Source organism: Petromyzon marinus, chromosome 83 (genome assembly GCF_048934315.1).
Source record: "Petromyzon marinus isolate PM22_M1 ecotype Great Lakes invasive population chromosome 83, UKy_Petmar_22M1.pri1.0, whole genome shotgun sequence".
Classification (NCBI taxonomy): Eukaryota; Metazoa; Chordata; class Hyperoartia; order Petromyzontiformes; family Petromyzontidae; genus Petromyzon; species Petromyzon marinus.
Genome location: NC_133748.1, coordinates 2134190 through 2146246, shown reverse-complemented (window position 1 = coordinate 2146246; position 12057 = coordinate 2134190). Strand labels below are relative to the sequence as shown.

The 12057-nt window shown below is 51.3% G+C and overlaps 1 protein-coding gene across 1 annotated transcript in view; it reads left to right on the top strand.

The window, feature by feature from the left end:
- The window catches only part of LOC116957718 (DNA polymerase nu), a 99075-nt gene that overhangs the window by 57013 nt on the left and 30005 nt on the right, over positions 1-12057 (top strand). Inside the window, exons 13-14 of the mRNA XM_032980039.2 lie at positions 3660-3723; positions 4339-4416. Coding sequence (XP_032835930.2) covers positions 3660-3723; positions 4339-4416 — 142 coding nt within the window. The remainder of the gene's footprint in view (positions 1-3659; positions 3724-4338; positions 4417-12057) is intronic.

Genomic DNA, 12057 nt, shown 5'->3' with positions numbered 1-12057 from the left:
GAGAACAATGGAAAGGGAGACAGACAGAGAACAATAGAAATTCAGACAGACAGATAACAATAGAAAGGGAGACAGAGAACAATAGAAAGGGATACAGACAGAGAACAATTGAAATTCAGACAGACAGATAACAATAGAAAGGCAGACAGACAGAACAATAGAAAGGGAGGTGGAGAACAATAGTAATGGAATACAGTGTTTCTCTGTCTCTGTGTGTCTCTGTGTGTCTCTCTGTGTGTCTCTCTATCTCTCTGTGTGTCTCTCTGTGTGTCTCTCTGTGTGTCTCTCTGTGTGTCTCTGTGTGTGTCTCTGCGTGTGTCTCTGCGTGTCTCTGTGTGTGTCTCTCTATCTCTCTGTGTGTCTCTCTATCTCTCTGTGTGTATCTCTGTGTGTCTCTCTGTGTGTCTCTGCGTGTCTCTGCGTGTCTCTGTCTCTGTGTGTCTCTCTTTATCTCTGTGTGTCTCTCTCTGTGTGTGTCTCTGTGTATCTCTGTGTGTCTCTGTGTGTGTCTCTCTGTGTCTCTCTGTGTGACTCTGTGTCTCTGTGTGTGTCTCTCTATCTCTCTGTGTGTCTCTCTGTGTGTGTCTCTGTGTGTCTCTGTGTGTATCTCTGTGTGTGTCTCTCTGTGTCTCTCTGTGTGTCTCTCTGTGTGTCTCTCTGTGTGTCTCTGTGTGTCTCTGTGTGTGTCTCTGTGTGTCTCTGTGTGTGTCTATCTCTCTGTGTGTCTCTCTGTGTGTGTCTCTCTATCTCTCTGTGTGTATCTCTGTGTGTGTCTCTCTGTGTATCTGTGTATCTGTGTGTGTCTCTCTTTCTCTCTGTGCGTGTCGCTCTGTGTGTATCTTTGTGTGTCTCTGTGTCTCTCTTTCTCTCTGTGTGTATCTGTGTGTGTCTCTCTATCTCTCTGTGTGTCTCTGTGTGTCTCTGTGTGTGTCTCTCTATCTCCCTGTGTGTATCTCTGTGTATCTCTGTGTCTCTGTGTGTGTATCTCTGTGTGTATCTGTGTGTGTCTCTCTATCTCTCTGTGTGTGTATCTCTGTGTGTATCTCTGTGTATCTGTGTGTCTCTGTGTGTGTCTCTCTTTCTCTCTGTGCGTGTCGCTCTGTGTGTATCTGTGTGTGTCTCTGTATCTGTGTGTCTCTCTATGTGTGTCTCTCTGTGTATCTCTGTGTGTCTCTGTGTCTGTGTCTCTATCTCTGTGTGTCTATCTCTGTGTGTCTCTCTGTGTGTGTCTCTATCTCTGTGTGTCTCTCTGTGTGTGTCTCTATCTCTGTGTGTCTCTCTGTGTGTATCTGTGTGTGTCTCTGTCTCTGTGTATCTCTGTGTCTCTCTATCTCTCTGTGTGTATCTCTGTGTGTGTCTTTGTGTATCTCTGTGTGTCTCTGTGTGAGTGTCTCTATCTCTGTGTCTCTCTGTGTGTGTCTCTATCTCTGTGTGTCTCTCTGTGTGTCTCTGTGTGTATCTGTGTGTGTCTCTGTCTCTGTGTATCTCTGTGTCTCTTTATCTCTCTGTGTGTATCTCTGTGTGTGTTTTTGTGTATCTCTGTGTGTCTCTGTGTGAGTGTCTCTATCTCTCTGTGTGTATCTCTGTGTGTGTCTTTGTGTATCTCTGTGTGTCTCTGTGTGTGTGTCTCTATCTCTGTGTGTCTCTCTGTGTGTCTCTGTGTGTATCTGTGTGTGTCTCTGTGTGTGTGTCTCTATCTCTGTGTGTCTCTCTGTGTGTCTCTGTGTGTATCTGTGTGTGTCTCTGTCTCTGTGTATCTCTGTGTCTCTCTATCTCTCTGTGTGTATCTCTGTGTGTGTCTTTGTGTATCTCTGTGTGTCTCTGTGTCTCTGTGTGTCTCTGTGTGTGTCTCTCTGTGTCTCTCTGTGTGACTCTGTGTGTCTCTGTGTGTGTCTCTCTATCTCTCTGTGTGTCTCTCTGTGTGTGTCTCTGTGTGTCTCTGTGTGTATCTCTGTGTGTGTCTCTCTGTGTCTCTCTGTGTGTCTCTCTGTGTGTCTCTCTGTGTGTCTCTGTGTGTCTCTGTGTGTGTCTCTGTGTGTCTCTGTGTGTGTCTATCTCTCTGTGTGTCTCTCTGTGTGTGTCTCTCTATCTCTCTGTGTGTATCTCTGTGTGTGTCTCTCTGTGTATCTGTGTATCTGTGTGTGTCTCTCTTTCTCTCTGTGCGTGTCGCTCTGTGTGTATCTTTGTGTGTCTCTGTGTCTCTCTTTCTCTCTGTGTGTATCTGTGTGTGTCTCTCTATCTCTCTGTGTGTCTCTGTGTGTCTCTGTGTGTGTCTCTCTATCTCCCTGTGTGTATCTCTGTGTATCTCTGTGTCTCTGTGTGTGTATCTCTGTGTGTATCTGTGTGTGTCTCTCTATCTCTCTGTGTGTGTATCTCTGTGTGTATCTCTGTGTATCTGTGTGTCTCTGTGTGTGTCTCTCTTTCTCTCTGTGCGTGTCGCTCTGTGTGTATCTGTGTGTGTCTCTGTATCTGTGTGTCTCTCTATGTGTGTCTCTCTGTGTATCTCTGTGTGTCTCTGTGTCTGTGTCTCTATCTCTGTGTGTCTATCTCTGTGTGTCTCTCTGTGTGTGTCTCTATCTCTGTGTGTCTCTCTGTGTGTGTCTCTATCTCTGTGTGTCTCTCTGTGTGTATCTGTGTGTGTCTCTGTCTCTGTGTATCTCTGTGTCTCTCTATCTCTCTGTGTGTATCTCTGTGTGTGTCTTTGTGTATCTCTGTGTGTCTCTGTGTGAGTGTCTCTATCTCTGTGTCTCTCTGTGTGTGTCTCTATCTCTGTGTGTCTCTCTGTGTGTCTCTGTGTGTATCTGTGTGTGTCTCTGTCTCTGTGTATCTCTGTGTCTCTTTATCTCTCTGTGTGTATCTCTGTGTGTGTTTTTGTGTATCTCTGTGTGTCTCTGTGTGAGTGTCTCTATCTCTCTGTGTGTATCTCTGTGTGTGTCTTTGTGTATCTCTGTGTGTCTCTGTGTGTGTGTCTCTATCTCTGTGTGTCTCTCTGTGTGTCTCTGTGTGTATCTGTGTGTGTCTCTGTGTGTGTGTCTCTATCTCTGTGTGTCTCTCTGTGTGTCTCTGTGTGTATCTGTGTGTGTCTCTGTCTCTGTGTATCTCTGTGTCTCTCTATCTCTCTGTGTGTATCTCTGTGTGTGTCTTTGTGTATCTCTGTGTGTCTCTGTGTCTCTGTGTGTCTCTGTGTGTCTCTCTCTGTGTATCTCTGTGTGTGTCTCTCTTTCTCTCTGTGTCTCTGTGTGTATCTGTGTGTCTCTGTGTGTCTCTCTCTTTCTCTCTGTGCGTGTCGCTCTGTGTGTATCTCTGTGTATCTCTGTGTCTCTGTCTCTCTGTGTCTCTCTGTGTGTCTCTCTATCTCTGTGTCTATGTGTGTCTCTGTCTCTCTGTGTCTCTCTGTGTGTCTCTGTGTCTCTGTGTATCTCTGTGTCTCTCTGTGTCTCTCTGTGTATCTCTGTGTCTCTGTGTGTGTCTCTCTATCTCTGTGTCTCTCTGTCTATCTGTGTGTCTCTGTGTCTCTCTGTCTATCTGTGTATCTCTGTGTCTCTCTGTGTCTCTGTGTGTGTCTCTCTATCTCTGTCTCTGTGTGTCTCTGTCTCTCTGTGTCTCTCTGTGTCTCTGTGTGTCTCTGTCTATCTGTGTGTCTCTGTGTGTCTTTGCAGAACATGCAGGCAATTCCCAAGCAGCCCTTCGTCATCAGTGACCTCAGTGACCCCTTCATCATCGGTGACGAGCGTGTCAGTGTGTGTGTGTCAGTGTGTGTGTGTCAGTGTGTGTGTGTCAGTGTGTGTGTCTGTTAGTGTGTGTCAGTGTGTGTCTGTGTCTGTTAGTGTGTGTCAGTGTGTGTGTGTCTATCAGTGTGTGTGTGAGTGTGTGTGTGTCAGTGTGTGTGTGCCAGTGTGTGTGTGCCAGTGTGTGTGTGTGTTAGTGTGTGTCAGTGTGTATGTGTCAGTGTGTGTGTGTCAGAGTGTGTGTCAGTGTGTGTGTGTGTGTGTCTATCAGTGTGTGTGTCAGTGTGTGTCAGTGTGTGTCTATCAGTGTGTGTGTCAGTGTGTGTGTGTGTCAGTGTGTGTGTGTGTGTCAGTGTGTGTGTGTCAGTGTGTGTGTGTGTCAGTGTGTGTGTGTCAGTGTGTGTGTGTCAGCGTGTGTGTGCCAGTGTGTGTGTGTGTGTGTCAGTGTGTGTGTGTCAGTGTGTGTGTGTCAGCGTGTGTGTGCCAGTGTGTGTGTCAGTGTGTGTGTGTGTGTGTCAGTGTGTGTGTGTGTCAGTGTGTGTGTGTCAGTGTGTGTGTGTCAGCGTTGTGTCATTCTTGAGTCAGTGTCAATGGTTTTGCTGATTTGCAGGGAAGGTGACTGACCAAATCACGATGCTGGCCCGGGCTCCGTTCAAATCAGCAGACGGATTCTCCTTTCTCTCTGCAGGTGAGAGAGTGCGTGCGTGTGTGTACTTGTGTGTGTGTACTTGTGTGTGTGTACGTGTGTGTACGTGTGTGTGTGTGTGTACATGCGTGTGTGTACGTGTGTGTGTGTGTATGTGTGTACGTGTGTGTGTGTACGTGTGTACTTGTGTGTGTACGTGTGTGTGTGTACGTGTGTACTTGTGTGTGTACGTGTGTGTGTGTACGTGTGTGTGTACGTGTGTGTGTACGTGTGTGTACGTGTGTGTGTATGTGTGTACGTGTGTGTGTGTGTACTTGTGTGTGTGTACGTGTGTGTGTGTACGTGTGTGTACATGTGTGTGTGTACGTGTGTGTGTGTGTACATGTGTGTGTACGTGTGTGTGTGTATGTGTGTACGTGTGTGTGTGTACTTGTGTGTGTGTACGTGTGTGTGTGTACGTGTGTGTGTACGTGTGTGTACGTGTGTGTACATGTGTGTGTGTACGTGTGTGTGTGTGTACATGTGTGTGTACGTGTGTGTGTGTACGTGTGTGTGTGTACGTGTGTGTGTGTACGTGTGTGTGTGTACGTGTGTGTGTACGTGTGTGTACTTGTGTGTGTGTACGTGTGTGTGTACTTGTGTGTGTGTACGTGTGTGTGTGTACTTGTGTGTGTGTACTTGTGTGTACTTGTGTGTACGTGTGTACGTGTGTGTACGTGTGTGTACGTGTGTACTTGTGTGTGTGTACGTGTGTACATGTGTGTGTACGTGTGTGTGTATGTACGTGTGTGTGTATGTACGTGTGTGTGTATGTACGTGTGTGTGCACGTGTGTGTGTGTACGTGTGTGTGTGTACGTGTGTGTGTGTGTACGTGTGTGTGCACGTGTGTGTGTGTGTACGTGTGTGTGTGTACGTGTGTGTGTGTGTACGTGTGTGTACGTGTGTGTGTGTGTACGTGTGTGTGTACGTGTGTGTGTACGTGTGTGTGTGTGTGTGTACGTGTGTGGGTGTACGTGTGTGTGTGTACGTGTGTACGTACGTGTGTGTACGTGTGTGTGTACGTGTGTACTTGTGTGTGTACGTGTGTGTACTTGTGTGTGTGTGTACGTGTGTGTACGTGTGTGTGTGTATGTGTGTACGTGCGTGTGTGTATGTGTGTACGTGTGTGTGTGTATGTGTGTACGTGTGTACGTGTGTGTGTACGTACGTGTGTGTACGTGTGTGTGTACGTGTGTACTTGTGTGTGTGTGTGCGTGTGTGCGTGTGTACGTGTGTGTACGTGTGTGTGTACGTGTGTGTGTACGTGTGTGTGCGTGTGTGTACGTGTGTGTACGTGTGTGTGTGTACGTGTGTTTACGTGTGTGTGCGTGTGTACATGTGTGTGTACGTGTGTGTGCACGTGTGTGTGTGTACATGTGTACGTGTGTGTGTGTACGTGTGTGTGTACGTGTGTGTGTGTGTACGTGTGTGTACGTGTGTGTGTACGTACGTGCGTGTGTACGTGCGTGTGTACGTGTGTGTGTGTGTACGTGTGTACGTGTGTGTGTGTACGTGTGTGTGTACGTATGTGTGTACGTGTGTGTACGTGTGTGTGTACGTGTGTGTGTGTACGTGTGTGTGTGTGTACGTGTGTGTGTACGTGTGTGTGTGTACGTGTGTGTGTGTACTTGTGTGTGTGTGTACGTGTGTGTACTTGTGTGTACGTGTGTGTGTGTGTACGTGTGTGTGTGTACGTGTGTGTGTATTTGTGTGTGTGTACGTGTGTGATTGTAGGTGTGTACGTGTGTGTGTATTTGTGTGTGTGTACGTGTGTGATTGTAGGTGTGTACGTGTGTGTGTATTTGTGTGTGTGTACGTGTGTGATTGTAGGTGTGTACGTGTGTGTGTGTACGTGTGTGTGTACGTGTGTGTGTGTGTACTTGTGTGTGTACGTGTGTGTGTGTACGTGTGCACGTGTTTGTGTACGTGTACGTACTTGTGTGTACGTGTGTGTGTGTACGTGTGTGTGTGTACGTGTGTGTGTACGTGTGTGTGTACGTGTGTGTGCGTGTGTGTACGTGTGTGTACGTGTGTGTGTGTACGTGTGTTCACGTGTGTGTGTGTACGTGTGTACGTGTGTGTGTGTACGTGTGTGGGTACGTGTGTGTACGTGTGTGTACGTGTGTGTGTACGTACGCGCGTGTGTACGTGCGTGTGTACGTGCGTGTGTGTGTACTTGTGTGTGTGTACGTGTGTGTGTACGTGTGTGTGTACGTGTGTGTGTGTGTGTACGTGTGTACGTGTGTGTGTACGTGTGTGTACGTGTGTGTGTGTGTGTGTACGTGTGTGTGTGTACGTGTGTGTGTGTGTACGTGTGTACGTGTGTACGTGTGTACGTGTGTGTGTGTACGTGTGTGTGTGTACGTGTGTGTGTACGTGTGTGTGTACGTGTGTGTGTACATGTGTGTGTGTGTGTACGTGTTTACGTGTGTGTGTGTGTACGTGTGTACGTGTGCGTGTGTGTACGTGTGTGTGTACGTGTGTGTACGTGTGTGTGTACGTGTGTGTGTGTACGTGTGTGTGTATTTGTGTGTGTGTACCTGTGTGATTGTAGGTGTGTACGTGTGTGTGTGTGTACGTGTGTGTGTACGTGTGTGTGTGTGTACTTGTGTGTGTACGTGTGTGTGTGTGTGTGTACGTGTGTACTTGTGTGTGTGTACTTGTGTGTGTGTACGTGTGTGTGTACGTGTGTGTGTACGTGTGTGTGTGTACATGTGTATTTGTGTGTGTGTACGTGTGTACGTGTGTGTACGTGTGTGTGTACGTGTGTGTGTGTACGTGTGTACTTGTGTGTGTGTACGTGTGTGTGTACGTGTGTGTGTACGTGTGTGTGTGTACGTGTGTGTGTGTACGTGTGTGTGTGTACGTGTGTGTGTACGTGTGCGTGTGTACGTGTGTGTGTGTGTACGTGTGTGTGTGTGTACGTGTGTGTGTACGTGTGTGTACGTGTGTGTGTGTGTACGTGCGTGTGTGTACGTGCGTGTGTGTACTTGTGTGTGTGTGTACGTGTGTGTACTTGTGTGTACTTGTGTGTACATGCGTGTGTGTACGTGTGTGTACGTGTGTGTGTGTACGTGTGTGTGTACGTGTGTGTGTGTGTGTACGTGTGTACTTGTGTGTGTGTACGTGTGTACTTGTGTGTGTGTGCGTGTGTGTACGTGCATGTGTGTACGTGTGTGTATGTGTGTACTTGTTTACTTGTGTGTGTGTATGTGTGTACGTGTGTGTGTGTACGTGTGTGTACGTACGTGTGTGTACGTGTGTGTGTACGTGTGTACTTGTGTGTGTACGTGTGTGTACTTGTGTGTACGTGTGTGTGTATGTGTGTACGTGTGTGTACGTGTGTACTTGTGTGTGTGTGTACGTGTGTGTGCATGTTTGTGTGTACGTGTGCACGTGTGTTTGTACGTGTACGTACTTGTGTGTACGTGTGTGTGTGAGGCGTGTGTGTGTGTGTGTACGTGTGTGTACGTGTGTGTGTACGTGTGTGTGTACGTGTGTGCACGTGTGTACGTGTGTGTGTATATGTGTGTGTACGTGTGTGTACGTGTGTACGTGTGTGTACGTGTGTACGTGTGTGTACGTGTGTGTGTGTACGTGTGTGTGTGTACGTGTGTGTGTGTACTTGTATGTGTACGTGTGTGTGTATGTACGTGTGTACGTGTGTGTGCACGTGTGTGTGTACGTGTGTACGTGTGTGTGTACGTGTGTACGTGTGTGTGTACGTGTGTGTGTACGTGTGCACGTGTGTGTTTACGTGTACGTACTTGTGTATACGTGTGTGTGTGTGTACGTGTGTGTGTGTACGTGTGTACTTGTGTGTGTGTACGTGTGTACGTGTGTGTGTACGTGTGTGTGTGCGTGTGTGTGCGTGTGTGTGCGTGTCTGTACATGTGTATTTGTGTGTGTGTACTTGTGTGTACGTGTGTGTACGTGTGTACGTGTGTGTGTACGTGTGTGTCCGTGTGTGTGCGTGTGTGTACGTGTGTGTGTACGTGTGTGTGTGTACGTGTGTTTACGTGTGTGTGTACGTGTGTGTGTGCGTGTGTGTACGTGTGTACGTGTGTGTGTACGTGTGTACGTGTGTGTGTACGTGTGTGTGTGTATGGGGAGCGGTGGTGCAGCGGTTAGCGCTACGCTGCGCTACGAACCCGGCGACCCGGTTTCGATTCCCGCTCACGGCCAACACCACCACCAGCAGCGGCAGCGATTATCTGAACCGGTCCTGGGCGTCCCCTAGGTCGACTCAGCCTCAAATGAGTACCTGGTACAGCGGCGTAGTGAACATCGCCGGGAGTGGCGGTGTTGGCCACCCACCCCCTGGTGTGCCGTGCCGGCCTTCAGTGGCGCGTGTGGAGGAGAGGCTGCCACTCCTCTGTCGGGAGCTGGACCGGTGCCGTCCACACCGCGAGATTCACCACGTGACTCACCCAGTGACTCAGCCCGTGACTCACCACGTGACTCACCCAGTGACTCACCACGTGTCTCACCCCGTGACTAACCACGTGACTCACCACGTGACTCACCCCGTGACTCACCCCGCGGCTCACCACGTGGCTCACCACGTGACTCACCACGTGTCTCACCCCGTGACTAACCACGTGACTCACCACGTGACTCATCCCGTGATTCACCCAGTGTCTCACCACGTGACTCACCCCGTGATTCACCCAGTGACTCACCACGTGACTCACCCCGTGATTCACCCAGTGACTCACCACGTGTCTCACCCCGTGACTAACCACGTGACTCACCACGTGACTCATCCCGTGACTCACCCAGTGTCTCACCACGTGACTCACCACGTGACTCACCACGTGACTCACCCCACGACTCACCACGTGGCTCACCCCGTGGCTCACCACGTGACTCACCCAGTGACTCACCACGTGACTCACCACGTGCCTCACCACGTGACTCACCCCGTGACTCACCCCGTGACTCACCCCGTGTCTCACCACGTGACTCACCACGTGACTCACCCAGTGTCTCACCACGTGACTCACCACGTGTCTCACCACGTGGCTCACCACGTGACTCACCCAGTGTCTCACCACGTGGCTCACCACGTGGCTCACCACGTGACTCACCACGTGACTCACCACGTGACTCACCACGTGACCCACCCCCACCGTAGACTTCTCCCAGGTGGAGCTGCGTCTCCTGGCTCACCACGTGACTCACCACGTGGCTCACCACGTGACTCACCACGTGGCTCACCCAGTGACTCACCACGTGGCTCACCACGTGATTCACCACGTGATTCACCACGTGACTCACCACGTGACTCACCACGTGTCTCACCACGTGTCTCACCACGTGTCTCACCACGCGCCTCACCCCGTGTCTCACCCAGTGTCTCACCACGTGACTCACCACGTGACTCACCACGTGGCTCACCACATGACTCACCCCGTGACTCACCACGTGACTCACCACATGACTCACCACGTGACTCACCACGTGACTCACCCAGTGTCTCACCCAGTGTCTCAACACGTGACTCACCCAGTGTCTCACCACGTGACTCACCACGTGTCTCACCCAGTGTCTCACCACGTGACTCACCCAGTGTCTCACCACGTGACTCACCACGTGACTCACCCAGTGTCTCACCACGTGACTCACCACGTGTCTCACCCAGTGTCTCACCACGTGACTCACCCAGTGTCTCACCACGTGACTCACCCAGTGTCTCACCACGTGACTAACCACGTGACTCACCCCGTGATTCACCCAGTGACTCACCACGTGTCTCACCCCGTGACTAACCACGTGACTCACCCCGTGATTCACCCAGTGACTCACCACGTGACTCACCCCGTGATTCACCCAGTGACTCACCACGTGTCTCACCCCGTGACTAACCACGTGACTCACCACGTGACTCATCCCGTGACTCACCCAGTGTCTCACCACGTGACTCAGCCCGTGACTCACCCAGTGTCTCACCACGTGACTCACCACGTGACTCACCCAGTGTCTCACCACGTGACTCACCCAGTGACTCACCACGTGTCTCACCACGTGTCTCACCACGTGACTCACCACGTGACTCACCACGTGACTCACCCAGTGACTCACCACGTGTCTCACCACGTGTCTCACCACGTGTCTCACCACGTGACTCACCACGTGTCTCACCCCGTGGCTCACCACGTGACTCACCCAGTGACTCACCACGTGTCTCACCACGTGTCTCACCACGTGTCTCACCACGTGACTCACCACGTGTCTCACCACGTGTCTCACCACGTGTCTCACCACGTGTCTCACCACGTGTCTCACCACGTGACTCACCACGTGACTCACCACGTGGCTCACCACGTGGCTCACCACGTAACTCACCACGTGACTCACCACGTGACTCACCACGTGACCCACCCCCACCGTAGACTTCTCCCAGGTGGAGCTGCGTCTCCTGGCTCACCACGTGTCTCACCACGTGACTCACCACGTGACTCACCACGTGACTCACCACGTGACTCACCACGTGACTCACCACGTGTCTCACCACGTGACTCACCCAGTGTCTCACCACGTGTCTCACCACGTGACTCACCACGTGTCTCACCACGTGACTCACCACGTGACTCACCACGTGTCTCACCACGTGTCTCACCACGTGGCTCACCACGTGTCTCACCACGTGTCTCACCACGTGACTCACCACATGACTCACCACGTGACTCACCCAGTGACTCACCACGTGACTCACCACGTGACCCACCCCCACCGTAGACTTCTCCCAGGTGGAGCTGCGTCTTTTGGCTCACCACGTGTCTCACCACGTGACTCACCACGTGACTCACCACGTGACTCACCACGTGACTCACCACGTGACCCACCCCCACCGTAGACTTCTCCCAGGTGGAGCTGCGTCTCCTGGCTCACCACGTGTCTCACCACGTGACTCACCACGTGACTCACCACGTGACTCACCACGTGACTCACCACGTGACTCACCACGTGTCTCACCACGTGACTCACCCAGTGTCTCACCACGTGTCTCACCACGTGACTCACCACGTGTCTCACCACGTGACTCACCACGTGACTCACCACGTGTCTCACCACGTGTCTCACCACGTGGCTCACCACGTGTCTCACCACGTGTCTCACCACGTGACTCACCACATGACTCACCACGTGACTCACCCAGTGACTCACCACGTGACTCACCACGTGACCCACCCCCACCGTAGACTTCTCCCAGGTGGAGCTGCGTCTTTTGGCTCACCACGTGTCTCACCACGTGACTCACCACGTGACTCACCACGTGACTCACCACGTGACTCACCACGTGACCCACCCCCACCGTAGACTTCTCCCAGGTGGAGCTGCGTCTCCTGGCTCACCACGTGTCTCACCACGTGACTCACCACGTGACTCACCACGTGACTCACCACGTGACTCACCACGTGACTCACCACGTGTCTCACCACGTGACTCACCCAGTGTCTCACCACGTGTCTCACCACGTGACTCACCACGTGTCTCACCACGTGACTCACCACGTGACTCACCACGTGTCTCACCACGTGTCTCACCACGTGGCTCACCACGTGTCTCACCACGTGTCTCACCACGTGACTCACCACATGACTCACCACGTGACTCACCCAGTGACTCACCACGTGACT